The sequence below is a fragment of the Myxocyprinus asiaticus genome, chromosome 2 (assembly GCF_019703515.2).
Source record: "Myxocyprinus asiaticus isolate MX2 ecotype Aquarium Trade chromosome 2, UBuf_Myxa_2, whole genome shotgun sequence".
Classification (NCBI taxonomy): Eukaryota; Metazoa; Chordata; class Actinopteri; order Cypriniformes; family Catostomidae; genus Myxocyprinus; species Myxocyprinus asiaticus.
This window is the reverse complement of record NC_059345.1, coordinates 29,889,386-29,904,669: the sequence shown is the minus strand read 5'-3', so window position 1 is coordinate 29,904,669 and position 15,284 is coordinate 29,889,386. Positions and strand designations below refer to the sequence as shown.

The following is a 15,284-nucleotide window of genomic DNA, read 5'->3' as shown; positions in this document are numbered from 1 at the left end:
CTGGGACATCTGACCAATCAGAGCAGAGTAGACTCTCTGAAAGGAGGGGTTTAGAATGAATCCTTTAGAACGGATCATTGAACGAGTTGTTTTTGACACTGGGAAAAAAAAAACTAATGCTGCAATTTAAATTATGAGCAAATTAAAGTGTTTTCGACCTTGGATGCATGTAAATCTATTGTATGAGACCTTTAAAACAAAATTAGGCACGTTTAAAAACCATAATAGGTGCTCTTTAAGGGTTCTGTTTTATTAGTGCACAGAATATAGTTAATTGAAGTTTGCGGTTTGCTTCCACAATTCCTCATTAGATTTGTCAGTCGAGTTGAAGCCATTTTGAACATATTCTTTCATTCATTAATAATCACTTTTATTAGGAACTGTACTGTGTTGATGTGGGAATTAGCGTCTTCACGACTCTGTAGTGAAATAGCCTCAAGCCCTCAAGGCCTAGATGTTTTGTAAGAACTATTCATCACTGTTGTATTAGTTATTTATTCAGCTCTATGATTCTGTGTTCTATAATAATAATAATAATAATTAAAAAAAAAAAAACATTGCAGTGTTGATGTCTTGGCAATAAAAAGAGAGCTTGTGAAATCAGTCATCAGTTCATGTTCTCACATGATCCAGTCAGATAACCTGAAACGACTGCTAGACAGTATGCCAAGATGTCAGGTTCTTAAAAGTTATTGGTTAACAAGTCTGCCTAATTCTATGCATATTAACTATGTTTTTTCAAAAGATTCATTACGTTTTTGAATGCTTTCTTGTTTAAATAAGACACTTTCTAATCTTGAAGCCCTTATCCAATTGGTGCGTAGGTCTGTTTTGCTCAGTGAGTTATGAAAAGGGATCTAGTTTAAACTAGTTTATTCAGTTTCACTGGGGGACCATAAGTTAAAAGTACAGTACCCAATAAACCCTTATTTATTATGTACAATTGCCAAAAAGAGATTGTTTTCTAGTTTTATATATTATAACACACATCATATGTTATGTTCCTGAGCAACACATGCTATGAAAATAATATTACATGTTTACCTAAAATACTAGCGAGCCACTAACAAATAACCATGCTTGTATTGTAGTTTACTAATGTGTGTCTTACACTTTACCTGTAACATAATCATAAGGATTCCAGAGTGCCTGCTTTCATTTCATTTAATACACTGTTATTATGGTTCATATAGTGTATACACTGCTTTGAAATGCTTGTTCTGTAGGTAAACTGACTCTGAAGATCCCTTGGAAGAACCTTTACAATGAGGCAGTGGTGGCTACGTTAGATGGTTTATACCTTCTGGTGGTTCCCGGAGCAAGTGAGTGTTTATACAACCACATTATTTATTTATTTAGCTTTTTCTATAATATTCACAATTGTAAAACTAATGCAGCATGTCACCAAGCGTAGACAAAAAAATATTAGCGTTTATATCTCTAGCTGGAAGCACAAGGCTATTTATTTCATAACATTTACTGCAGTCATTAGTTTGGATCAGCCCAAATGCTGAATTTTCTTGTTATAAGAATTGCATTATGTTTAGTTTGTATAGTTAAGTAGTTAAGATGGATTCCTGTCCCTTAACAGAGATATGTATAGTTGCGTTAAATTAAGCTTCATTACACAAAGGAAATTCAATTATCAGTGAAGATTGTATTAATAAAAACATACTAGAAATGTGTAAAATACAAAATACTAAATGATCAAAACAAATAGCTTTTATTAATTACAGGAGTTAAAGGTACAGATTCCTGAAAAGTGTTGTGGGGTACTTTGCATTCACAATTGACAATTGCCAGTAATCTTGACACAGCAGTCTTCAGTTAGTAAAGAGAACCATTTGAAAGATATGTGAGGGTGTTCTTTTTGACTATTATTGCAACAATTACAGATAGCCCATACAAAAGATACTCTATTTTGAAAATGTGAATTTCATTAATGCATATCCTCTATTTCCATCAAATAAAGCTTGGGCTGCTTCGACTGACATTGTTTTTTTACATGTTGCAGCTGAGTCTAGGTTATTTACTTCACCTTACAATGGTAAGCCAAGTGCAGTGAAGTAGGTAGTAGGGTGGTGGCTTGGGACCTGGACCAATAAGCTTCTCTTGTGTGTATCTGATCATAGCCTCTCTTTGATGGCTGTTCTATATTTTATGGTTAGAATGGCTAATCATACATATTGTAAATATACAGGTTTTATTGGAGGGCTGTTGATGGCAATAATTAATAACTGTTTCATTTGATTGTCTCAGCAAAGTTTATTGTGTGTGTGTACGTTGCCTTTTCAGATGTTGAAATGATTCTTGTCACTTTGAACAGGACTTCTTATGGGCTTCCCTACTGTATATCTTCTAAACTGATTTATTCTGTTAAATGCATGCAAGTAATCAAATTATTGTTTTATTGAAGACAGCATATCAGCTACTACTTCCTGTCTGTCTGTCTCTTGGAGTGAAGACAGTCATCCTTCACTGCCAATCTAATTACTTTATGTTTACATATACACAGGCTTTCTTTCCCTATAAGCTGGGAACATACAGTATGTCAGCTACAGTATATGCTCTATACAGCAGTTATAAAATATGTACTACACACTTTGATGGCTTGTTGTATGAATGAACACACTGTTTGTAATGGACTAAATTGCATAAGGAATCGTCTCCATTGCCAAAAAAAAAAAAAAAAAAGCCTGGCAATTTATTTATCTGCCATTTATTTTCTGGTCTACATTGCCATTGTTATGTTATTAATATTACTACTCTAGTGTAGAAAGAGAAGTCAAAGCATTAGGGGTTTTTACTATTGTAATATTGTAGTAATTTTGGCTTTTTTGTGTGGAAGCCATAGTTTCAACGCATTTAACCATGGTGTTACTACAGTAATATGGTGTTAATATAGTAACCATGTTTAATTTTTTGGTTACTATGATTTTACTAGAAAATACCATGGTGATAATAATTTTTGTAAGGGAAGAGTAGGGTTAGGTTTAGGGGGTAGAGGTTGGTGTAGGGTGTCTGTGGGACTCAATAAACCCACTGCAGTGATGCCACTACTATATGTTAGTATTTAATTAGGGGAAATCATCTAACACTATTTGCACTTGGTGCAAAGAAGATGCTTTTTGTTGCCTTTTGTTTCTCACGTGGATTGGCCTGAACTGGTCCTTCCTGATAGAACTCTAGCTGTGGATGCCAGAGGAGAAGAAGAAGTATAGGAGGCAGTAATAAAAAAAACTCAAGTCTACTTGAATGAGCAGCATTAGATTGTAGCTATTTTTAAGCCACTCGCATTCTGAACAGTGAATATATAGAGAGATGCCCATTGTAAATAATTATTTCTGTTATTATTTGGCTGACTGAGTACAAAGTGTTTAAATCTATGTTTGGTTTTCCACATGTACAGTATATGTGTGTGCATGCAAAACTACATAAGTTGGCAATAGTGAAAATATTTAAGACTTCAGGACAGCTGTAGTGGGAATGATAATGTATAAGTCACTCTCTTTGGTGTCTTAGATGTTTGTTTGCTTCTAACTGCCTGTGTGTTGTGTGTTTTAAGCGATTAAGTATGATGCGGTTAAAGAAGAGCGGTACCTGCAGGAGGCCAAGCAGAGGGAGCTACAGCGTATTGAGGAAAACCTGCAGCTGGTTGCACACAGAGGTGAGTTCTCTTTCTAACATTCGTTCGGTATCTGGCGAGATATGACTTGTCTGTCAGTATGAGCAGGACATAATAATTTGTTGACTTCATACATAGGATCATTAGTCCTCTCTTATGGTCTCTTTATTTGCAGTTAATTGGTGGTATAACTTTATTAACTAATGTTCATCAATTTATTCATCCTCACCTCTGCATAGCGTAGTAACTTTTTTCAACCTCCCCTCATCCATCTGTCCATCCATCCATCCATCCACCAACCCTTCCATCTATCCATCATATTCTCGTCATTTCTTTTGTCCCTAATGGCTGTGTGTGTTTGCTTTGTGCTGCATTTGATGGACTGCAGGCTCTCAGGCTGGAGAGTTTGTATATGATCTGGAGAGTTATGTGTATAAGAATCCACCACGTGGTATGTACAGGACACAGTTCCAGTAGCGGGACTGTCATACAGTATATCCATCTAAGGAGACATGCATTGTCTTATTTGAGGCTTTAAGAGTTTCTAATGAACTTAACCGTGAAGACACTTCAGCTTTTTGCTCCTTATTACTTTGTGTGTTTTTGTGCAGTTTAATGTGAATGTGAGTGTTTGTGCGTGTGATTACTTGCTTGCTTTGTTTTGAGTAATTCTCATTTCTTTTCTCAGTCTTATGCATGTTCCTCTTCTACCTTACCAACTTTTCTCTCTCTCTTAATGCTGCGCTCTATCAGACAAAGGACGTAAGGTTAAAAAGCATAAAAAACCCTTTAGGAGATCTAAAAAGCATGAACATAAAGCAGGTGGGTGGCCAGAACTGACTGTGATCGACTCCTTACTCACTGAAGTGCCAAATATAAGCAAATAATTTGAATAGCTTTATTCTGTTTGTTGGAGTACATATACTAGAATCAGTCTTATAGTTTTTATTTCAATTTTATTTATTTGTTTTATTTCTGTTTTATTTTATATTATTTATTTGTACCTTCAATTTAGTTTTGTGTTGTTAGTTTTCACTTGATGATGGTTAATTTTTGTTTAGTTTCAATATACCGGCATTTAGTTTTAGGAGTATAGGGCTGCCAAAGTTAATGCGTTAACGAATAGCATTTAAGGGTGTTTAACGGCTCAGTATAGTGGTATCTTCATGTTTAATGAGGGCGGGTTATAAAGGTTTCAAATTTTACAATATACTGTATATAAAATACTAAAACAAAAATGTATTCTTCATTTATTTTGTTTAGTTAGTTGTGGAGTCATGAAAATGTATTTTATTTTCAGTGTTTCCAATTGTTTTATTTTTTTGTTTTTTTTTTAAGTTAACAAAAATGTTAAACTAAAAAAAGTTAGTTTACTTTTTAGTTTCATTTAGGGTGGTGTTGTATTTTGTGTTTACCCAGTTATTTTTCTTTTCAGAGAAACTTCAGGAAGAGAAGAAGGATACATTTGCAGAGAAACTGGCTACACAAGTTATCAAAAACCTCCAGGTCAAAATCACCAGCATTCACATCAGATATGAGGATGATGTGAGTATTGACTCTACATGCATGTAATGCATGAGCGCATATTCACACATATTTGTGTTTTGTGTTTGTATACAGTACTGTGCAAAAGTCTTAGGCACTTAAGATGTTTCACAAAAGCTTTTGTCTTAAGATGATTATTTATATCTTCAGCTTTCAGTGTGTCAATAGGAAATATACATTTTATACTCCCAAACATTACTTTTGCAAATAGAAAAGATTAGAATAGAAGAACAGGGAGCCCTGCAACAGATGTCATGGCCCCCACAAAGCCCCTCATGAACATCGTGTCAGTCTGAGATTACATAAAAAGACAGAAGAATACATTGAGACAGCCTAAATAGATAGAAGAACTGTGGTGAATTCTCCAAGAAGCTTGGAACATCCTATCTGCCAACAACCAAGAAAAACTGTGTCTAACTATGATAACTGGTGCTGTTTTAAAAGTAAAGGTTTCCACACCAAATATTGATTTAGCTTTTTTATGTTTACTGGACTTTATATGATGTTAATTGAAAAATGAAAACTATTTATTGCATTATTTTTGAAGACATCCTCACTATGCAGTAAGTGCCTAAAACTTTTGCACAGTACTGTAAGTGCATTGCAAATTACTAGAGAAGTGACTTAAATGTGTAGCTAATTAAAGAAATGTAATAGTCTATTGAGGTTATGTGACAGATCTGTAAATACTTCAGGTGTCAGACCCTCAGAAACCTTTTTCAGTGGGCATGACTCTTTCAGAACTCAGTCTACAGGTAATCTCAGAAAATACTTTCATAAATATGCTATGAAATGAAAATCAATTCCAATCACAATTGCAGTTTAATTTTTCCACAAAATTTAATAAGTTCACATTGGCACACAAGTAATTCTGGCTTAGGTATTTACTACATTTCTCTCTTATAGACAGCAGATGAGAACTGGAAGACTTGCATTCTAAATGAAGCGGCCAAGGTCATCTACAAGGTGATCACAACCTCCTATTCTTCACTTATTTCCCATAATAAGATTTCTTTGGCTTTAATATAGCTGTGATAATGTATCTAACGTGTGTGTGTTCTCTGCTTTAAGCTGGGGCGCCTGGATTGTTTTTGTGCCTATTGGAATGTCAACAGCCCAATCTTCTACAAAGGCTCCAGGGAGGAGATAGTGGTAATTTGCCCTTGGTATTTTTACCCTTAATATTAGTATTTTTCTGCCGTTTTGCTAACTTCTGCTATTTTGACACATTCAAACACATGCTCTCTCTCTCTCTCTCTCTCTCTCTCTCTCTCTCTTTCTCCACCCACCCTCCAAAGACATGTCAGCAAATCTGAACTTTAAAAATAATTTGCAATACAGTCAGAGAGCGTTTCTGACTGGCTAGTTTTCTGATTGGTTACAACTGACAGTTGTAATTTTACAGGGCACCTATTTCAGTGATATCTCTCAGATAGTTGGGATATTACCGGTATATAATAATTACTTGCAGCACCTTTTAATTTAAAATAAAATTGGGTCTTGCACCAGTGAATTAAGGCAAACAATCCACCTGCTTCTGTGTGTTTGTGTGTGTGTGAAAGGGTAAAGACAGAGCATGGGAAGTTCACATCGGTGATCACAGATTTTCTTTATTAAATGAAAGTGTGATTTGAAAATCTTGCTATTTATAATGGTTAGCAGTCACATTGTGAAACCAAGACAATTAGGAATTAGAAAAGAACATTCCTGTTTTCTGTGATGAAGCCTAGCATGTAGCAAGTAAGTAAGTTCAGAGTGAACTTAGGGAATGATCGTAAAGCACTAAAGTGCAGTCTGTGTGATTCAGTATCAAAAGACTGTTTTGCTAGAGACTTCTAGACAAGGAAAGCAGGCCTCAGGGTGCAACAGAAGCTAATCATTTGACTGATCTCATATCAAGGCTTGTAATTGCTGAGTAAAGCAGTGAAGATATAATTTGCTCAGCTCTTTGCACTCTTTCTATCTTTCACTCTCTTATGGAGAGAAATGTTTTAACTTACAGTGGTTTTTGTTATCAGCACGGCACCACAGACTGCCTCAACCAGATAACACAGACACAGCTAACATCAAGAGATTGTCTACACTCTACACATGCTGTTTACCTTACTGACCAGCCCTGTATACATCGCCCAACTGCTATAAACCCTCTACTTTGTTATCTGGATACACCCGCATTGCACTGGGGCATAATGAAAGTCATACAACTAGGTTTTGAACAACATGAGGATGCGTAAATGCTGATAGAATGTTCATTTTTGGGTGAACTATTCCTTTTAAACTAGGAATAGTCATGCTTTTAACTAGTGTTGGCTCACATCAGCTCTGCTTGCCTTGCAGTCGTTAATTCGAGATTGGAGTTTAGAGTGGTTGTTAACACACACCCTCACATGTAAGACTTCATAGTGAGTAAATAAATGCTCCATTTAAATGTAACAATATCTTGCCTTTTTCGGAATATGCGTCAATATCTGTATCATTGAATAGGGCTGAACCAAAGTTTGACACCTTGGGGATTTTTTCAAGTTAACTTAATTCAAAATGGTGTAACAGTCATGACTGTAGTTTCTGACACACAACACTGTGTGTGTTAGAGGGTGTGGTGTGTATAATCAGTGTGGGGAATATTGTACTCACTGGTCAAGACCATACACTTGTGTTTGTAAGAGACCAAAGTGCATCCTGAACTAATGCAAAATCAGTGTTGGGCAAAAGCAGATTACATAATCAGATTACAAACATTTAGCAGTTCTAAATAGGTTACATTACAATTTAAAATTTTGCAATCTTTACCTTACAAATGCAATCTTTGACTTAAAAAAATATATCCATTGAAAAAGACACATTCAATCTTAAGAATCTTATTGCACTTTTGCATTTGTATAGTTAGTTTTGATGTTGCATTGAAAATGAGTGTTTCAAATGAGCCCTCATCCATAATTAGATGCAAACTCATGCATCTTGCATGTTGCAAACAAACATTGTAGAGGTGTTGGTCACATGCAACTTTGTTCTTTTGCACCATGCAAATACACTTCACCCCATGCTTTAGGATGGCAAGTGCCTGTCATGTAGTAGTAGGTAGGTTAATTCCACACTTTCTCATACATAATTATGAGGAGGAAAAATATCTGGTGACATTCATTCCTTTTTCATTTCAAAGCTGGATAAAAAATTATCCAATCCCTATTCCTAAATAACAACAATTATCTTAAAATTAAAAATGCATGCATCTTTTTATTGTCTTCCATTTTTTGGTAACAGTGTTGGTTTTTCCCTTTTGTTTTTCTCAGCGACTGACAAATAGCAAGTTGCTGTTTGATTTTATGTTTATTAATGTTTAATGAATGGTGTGTTAATTGGTACTTTATACATTTAAAATAAAGAATTAGATTTTATAATAATAATAAATCCAAAAGTAATAGATTACATTTGCTAAAAGTGTAATCTGAAAGATTATATTACTGATTTTAGTCGTGTAATTTGTAATTAGTATCTGATTACATTTCAGAAGTTGAAACTGACCTAACACTGTGCAAAGAGCACAAAGTGAGCTCTACCGTGTTGTGCTGTTTTAAATGGCTTTTGCTGTAACCTGTATAGTACTTGATAGTTTTTATTTCCTGTTACATATACTGTAGCACTTCATTTTTTGGTATGTGTTATTACATCACCTCATATTGAAAAATATGCCTCCACATTTGAGAATGTTGTATATTTTTGCAGGACAGGATGAAAGCAGGTATCAGCACCAAAAATGAGGAACTGCGAGGCTACCAATACAGTAGGTATTGCATTAACCACTGGAAGGACATGACAGTATTCATCATCATTTTGATATTCACTATTAATGGCCTGGCGTTTTAGTTTTTGTGCTTTGCTGATGAGCTGCTGAGTGGAGGGGTAGAAAAGAAAGGATATCAGAAGAAATTAAGAACCTGGAGGTTGAAAATTTGAAAAGTGTGTTGTAAAGATTAAATCTGTAAGAAGAATAGTAATGATATAGCATGGCAAACCCCTGTCTACAACTATTAATTTTTCTTTCATGCAAGCTCTGCAATAATCTGGGTGTGTGTTAACCTCCGCATCTTTGCTTTGTAAAGTGCTGTTTGAACAAATTGTGTGATCTTGATCCATGCACATACGGCACACCTCCTTATAGTACACAATTTTAAAGGGATAGTTCACCCAAAAATGAAAATTCTCTCTTCATTTACTCACCCTTATACCATCCCAGATGTGTATGACTTTCTTTCTTCTGCAGAACACAAATTAAGATTTTTAGAAGAATATCATAGCTCTGTTGGTCCATTAAATGCAAGTGAATGGTGACCAGAAATCTGAAGATCCAAAAAGCAGATAAAAGCAGCATAAAAGTAATCCATACAACAATGGTTAAATCCATGTCTTCAAAAGCGATTTGATAAGTGTGAGTGTTTAATTTTTTGGGTGAACTATCCTTTAAGTAATCACAATGTGTACTATATTTACATTTATATTCTTAGCAGATGTGTTCTTACCACAGCCACATACTAGAAGTACTAAAGATAAACTACAAATGTCAGTAAGAACAGCAATACAGTTTCACTTAACATATGTACGTGAAAGTAATGTACATTTGTTTGTCAGAAAGATTAAAGTTTTGATGGTTGAATGGCAATTTTGGTTTATATTGTAAATCAGTGGTTCTCAGCCAGGAGGACGAGCCCCACTAAGGGTGCCTTAGCAAATTTCCAAAGGGGCCGCAATATGACTTAAATTGTATGTCGTAAATCATGGCATAAATATGATGAAAACTCATTTGTTTCCTCCTCATAAAGTTTTTAAACCCATCTTTGCCTCTGCAAAGATGTGCATCAACCCTAATGCTGAAGTTGAGCTGAAGTCACCAAAAGCGAAACTGCACCTTGAGGTTCAGAACATCGCAGTTGAGATGACCAAGCCTCAGGTAAGACGATATAGCCACCATCATGTAAACCCATCATGGGTTGCATACTCTAAATATGCACACTAGTGGGGAGGTTTATAGATTGGGTTCTTTTGGGTGTTGTTCCTAGTACCTGTCTATGGTGGATCTCCTGGAGTCCATAGACTGTATGGTGAAGAATGGCCCCTACAGGAAGTTTAGACCTGATGTTCCAGTCCACAGAAATGCAAAGCAGTGGTAAGTACATTAAACATCTCCTCATAATAAATTGGATACTATCGGACTTTAATTGGAGCTTAGTGTTTCTAATGTGTTACTCTGATCAATCAACAGGTGGAAATACAGTATCAGCAGTATATTGGAAGTCCATATTAGACACTTTAATCAGATGTGGAACTGGACCAACATCAAGAAGCACCGGCACACGCTTAAGGCATACAAAGCTGCATACAAAGTCAAACTCACACAGGGCAAAGTCCGAGAGGATGCAGAGAAGCAGATCCAGGTAATAACTAATGATGAGTATATTGTCTAGATAACATCAGTGCGTTAATACTTTTCTATTTATTTTCCATCTCTTTCCACTTCTCAGGAGCTGGAGAAAGCTCTGGATGTGTTCAACATTGTATTGGCCAGACAGCAAGTTCAAATGGAGGTGTGAAAATACTTACCGAAACAGAGGAGGTTACTGATGTTTTATTATTTGTAATGCTGTGTATTTACCTTACCTTCTCTATCCACAGGTGGTTCGTTCTGGGCAGAAGCTGGTTGACAAAAAGGCTGCCACTCAAAAACAGAGTGGAGGACGGTTTTTTAGCAGCTTTTTTGGCAGGAAAGAAGGGAAGAAGAAAGAGGAAGATAAAGAGCCTGAGAGTGAGTGTTTTATCTGTAGTATATTTATAAATAAATCAAATTAATTTAATGCATATTTGTGTACTTTTATCCGTTAACAGGTATAGATTCCATCATGACTCCTGAAGAGAAAACTAAACTCTACACAGCCATTGGCTACAGTGGGAGCTCACATAACCTTGCCTTACCAAAACATGTGAGTGGAAATTAGCACCTACTACACTTTAATGAAATCTGATCATATGATGAACCTGTACTTTGTATATGTTCATCTTTATTTGCATTATCTTGACTAAAGATGTGAAAAGTACCTTATTTTTAAAAATACATTAGCCTCAGCCTGTACATTTACTGTAATATATTTATGTCTTTGTGCTTTTGTGCATATATGTAGTATGTAGCAGTGATCGTCACCTTTAAACTGTTGAGCACCTCAGTAACATTCCGAGAGGAGCCTGGCGTTCCAGAGATCCTCAAAGTGCAAATGATCGACCTCAGTACAGCCATCTCACAGAGACCAGGAGCACAGGCCATTAAGTATGTCTCACACACACATCCACTCATGGAAACCCTTAACATAGACTAGTAAATATGTCTCACTGGCAAATGGCCATTTGTTTTAATAGGTTAAATAGGGTGTTATACTGTATATTGTGTTAAGCTCTATTATTCAGTGTGACACATTTTAATGTGATTATTGACTTAGTTTGTATGCACATATAAAAACAGACTCTTAATGGTTTAATAGTGTATATACATGGCAAATATTTTCTTATTCAGTGTTTTTTTTTTCTTACTTTCCAGTAAAAATATTTAGTGAGGTGTATGCTTAAAGGAATTGTTTACCCAAAAATGAAAATTCTCTCATCATTTACTCACCCTCATGCCACCCCAGATGTGTATGCCTTTCTTTCTTCTGCAGAACACAAACAAAGATTTTAAGAAGAACATCTCAGCTCTGTAGGTACATACAATGCAAGTGAATGGTGACCAAAACTTTGGAGCTCCAAAAAGTACAAAAAAGTGGCATGAAAGGAATCCATTAGATTGATGCATGCGCAGAGCTCTAGATGGTTCTAAAAAGTGCAATCAAGCTTGAAATCGTGATCGCCAAGGAGACTGCAAATTTCAAGATTTATAGTAAAAATGGAGTTACATTTTGTCTGTTCTCACCCAAAACCTATTGAATCATTTGAGAAAACATGGATTAAACCACTGGAGTCTTATGAATTACCTGTATGCTGCCTTTATGTGCTTTTTGGAGCTTCAAAGTTTTGGTCACCATTCACTTGCATTGTATGGACCTACAGAGCTGAGATATTCTTCTAAAAGCCTTTGTTTGTGTTCTGCAAAGGAAAGAAAGTCATACACATCTGGGATGGCATGAGGTGAGTAAATGATGAGATAATTTTCATTTTTGGGTGAACTATCCCTTTGAGAAACAAGAAATACTATTTACCAATGGGAAAAAATAAATAAACTTGTTTTCCATTTCAATTAAGTTTATTTTTCTTACCCTATTGGCAAATAGTATTTCTTGCTTTTAGCATTAACCTCACTAAATTAAATTTTTCTGAAAACCGGACTTTATATCTTAATATTTTAATTTGCTTCACAAGTAAATGCATTTTATCTTTAGGATGTTTCCATATTTGTACTGGAAAACAAGACAAATATACTGATTAAGAAAATGAATTATTGCAGTCCATGTTTGAATTGTGTTGTACAGAGTGGAGGCTAAGCTGGAGCACTGGTACGTGACTGGTCTGCAGCAGCAGGGTGAAGTGCCGTCTCTCATAGCGTCAGTGGGAGACTCTGACTCCTCTCTGCTCAGTGTGCTCTTTGAGCTCAATCCAGAAAACAGCACAGCTGACCAGCTTCTCAGAGTCCATTCACAGCCTGTGGAGATCATCTATGATGCTGTGAGTGACACATACTGATTTTATGCTGAATATTAATGTCAATAAAAGCAATAAGCTACTTGAGTACAGTGTTTTTTCCATGGATAAGGGGTAAATAGCCTTGAGTGGCTTATTGCTTTTATACAACAACAGCAACAGCAATATGATAAAAGACAGTAAGACTACATTTATTATCAATAATAACCAGAATCAACATTTCATTAGCCTCACTTTAGACTGTTTATGGTTGCCAAGCAATATAGAAACTTGCTGACTTAATACAGAATTCAATGGATGTGCAGTCACAGGTGTGTGTGTGTGTGTGTATTGGCTTTTTAAATGTTTTTTTACAACAGCTTCAAGCACGGCTCAGCCAATTAGATTTTAGAGCCTCAGCTATCTGTTTAATGAAACATGACAAACAACCAGCACTCTCTAAAGATACCTTGATTTTATATATAAAACTATATTTTGTAAAAATTGCTGCTGGTACACTGATTGCTTGGAAAAACTTTTGTGCCTGCACTTTATATAATATTATCCAAAATATTAATTTCTAGACATTTAGACAAGACTTTTAATAGTAAGTTAAGTAGTAAATCAAATGTAATATTTACATTTTTTTGTTTTTTTTTTGTTTTGTTTGTAGCTGACTGTTATTAGCATCACAGAATTCTTTAAGGCAGGGAAAGGAGTTGACCTGGAAGTCATCACCTCAGCTACACTCCGCAAACTTGAGGAGATCAAAGAGAAGACGGCCAGTGGTAAACCCTCTGCTCATTTCCCATCATCTCCACAGATATGGTCACATTGAGAAACAGTATGTTAGTACAATAGAAACCATCAGTAATACTTCCCCTTTCTCTTTGTCTGACCCAAGGTTTGTCTCACATCATTGAGACACGTAAGGTGCTGGACTTGAGGATTGATCTAAAACCCTCCTACCTGCTGCTGCCCAAGTCTGGCTTCTATGACGGCAAATCAGACCTGATGATCGTTGATTTTGGTAACCTGCAGGTGAGGGAGGAAACTCAAAACTTTTTTTTAACCTCCTGATACCCAAGCGTAACTGCTATGTGCATTTTCTTTCCCCCCTTTTAATTTGTAACTAGTAACCCCTAAGAAACATGCAAAAAAAAAAATATATATATTTTTTAGACCAAATAGTTTTCCTAAAAATGTTTGTCCACATATGTGGACAGTGGTACTAAGTTTTTAAATAATACCAAGCTATAGAAAGTCAGTTTTATTTTTAAATGAAATTATTAATTATGTTTCCAGGAGTGTTGGTAATTCATGTTTTTGAGATGTTACAGACATTACATCAGAAATTAGCATAAATAATTCTGATTAAAAGTAATGGCCAGCATCATCCAATCACTGCCAGCCATGTTAAAATAAAATTATACATTATAAATTCTGAATCTATGTACTGATTAACATTGTCCCATGTCTGCCAAACTTGTTGAGTGGTCCAAACATCATCTGCAGACTGAAACTGAACTTTTGACCAGATGTCAGGAGTGAATGCACTTGGCTGCATAAGAAAGCTATAGGATGCTCCCTTGCTCCCTTGTTCCCTAATTAGGGATTCACTTAACCTCCAATGTGCTGTCTGTTGGCACTGGTCTCAGAACAGTTTGAAATGCACCTTATTTTTATCCTAACTCCATATCAAGCCTCTGAAATCAACTTTTTTCAGCTTTTGGGTGCATCCATTGATTCTCAATATGATAATTTACAGTGAATATACTGTAGGATATGTTAAGGAAAATGAGCTTATAGTCCACATACATGGTCATTGTTTTTTAACAGCTTGCCATTTCGTGATAAATAAATGAAATTTTTAAAATGGCATATCAGATCAAACTATAGATTTGTCTTTTGACTCAAACAGGTTTTAATGTAAAAACGTAATGAGGTTTCTTACCAAATGTAGTTTTGTTGCTGTTTCTCCCAAAGACACACTCAGCTGAGATCGGCGCTATGTTGATTTGTCACATGACTCGGTGCGTCGGAGGTTTAACCCTTTAATGACAGCCTAGAGAACTGAGATCAGTCAGTTTAAATAAAATTTAATTATGCATAGCCTATAGCGCAGCAAAAACTTGTTGTCCACGCATGTGGACGCGGGGTCTCAGGAGGTTGAGAGAATTCTTTCTGTTAATGATATCTGATTGTATTTGCATTCTTGTATATGTGTGTATGTAGTTGAACAGCATAGATCAGGGCAGTCATCAGCACGCATCTGTCAGTTTCTCATCAATAGAGGAGATCATGGATCGAGCATATGAAAGATACACCTTGGAGCTTCGCAGTGTCCAAATACTCTACAGCAAATCAGGTAAAGACAATGAATCGCAGCATATAACTGAACGGCAGTACTTTATTGCAACTGGTTTTGCCCCTTAACTATTTTTTGTGACTTTTTATGTGT

The 15,284-nt window shown here is 35.7% G+C and overlaps 1 protein-coding gene across 3 annotated transcripts in view; it reads left to right on the top strand.

Moving 5' to 3' along the window:
• LOC127413833 (intermembrane lipid transfer protein VPS13C-like) overlaps nt 1-15,284 on the top strand; it is an 88,986-nt gene that overhangs the window by 10,458 nt on the left and 63,244 nt on the right. For all 3 annotated transcript variants that reach the window (XM_051651301.1, XM_051651319.1, XM_051651310.1), the window contains exons 4-21: nt 1,227-1,322; nt 3,566-3,667; nt 5,061-5,170; nt 5,866-5,925; nt 6,077-6,136; nt 6,242-6,322; nt 8,894-8,951; nt 9,988-10,115; nt 10,225-10,331; nt 10,428-10,599; nt 10,687-10,749; nt 10,838-10,967; nt 11,048-11,142; nt 11,341-11,483; nt 12,676-12,868; nt 13,497-13,611; nt 13,728-13,864; nt 15,059-15,191. In XM_051651301.1, the coding sequence (XP_051507261.1) occupies nt 1,227-1,322; nt 3,566-3,667; nt 5,061-5,170; nt 5,866-5,925; nt 6,077-6,136; nt 6,242-6,322; nt 8,894-8,951; nt 9,988-10,115; nt 10,225-10,331; nt 10,428-10,599; nt 10,687-10,749; nt 10,838-10,967; nt 11,048-11,142; nt 11,341-11,483; nt 12,676-12,868; nt 13,497-13,611; nt 13,728-13,864; nt 15,059-15,191 (1,983 nt within the window). The remainder of the gene's footprint in view (nt 1-1,226; nt 1,323-3,565; nt 3,668-5,060; nt 5,171-5,865; nt 5,926-6,076; nt 6,137-6,241; nt 6,323-8,893; nt 8,952-9,987; nt 10,116-10,224; nt 10,332-10,427; nt 10,600-10,686; nt 10,750-10,837; nt 10,968-11,047; nt 11,143-11,340; nt 11,484-12,675; nt 12,869-13,496; nt 13,612-13,727; nt 13,865-15,058; nt 15,192-15,284) is intronic.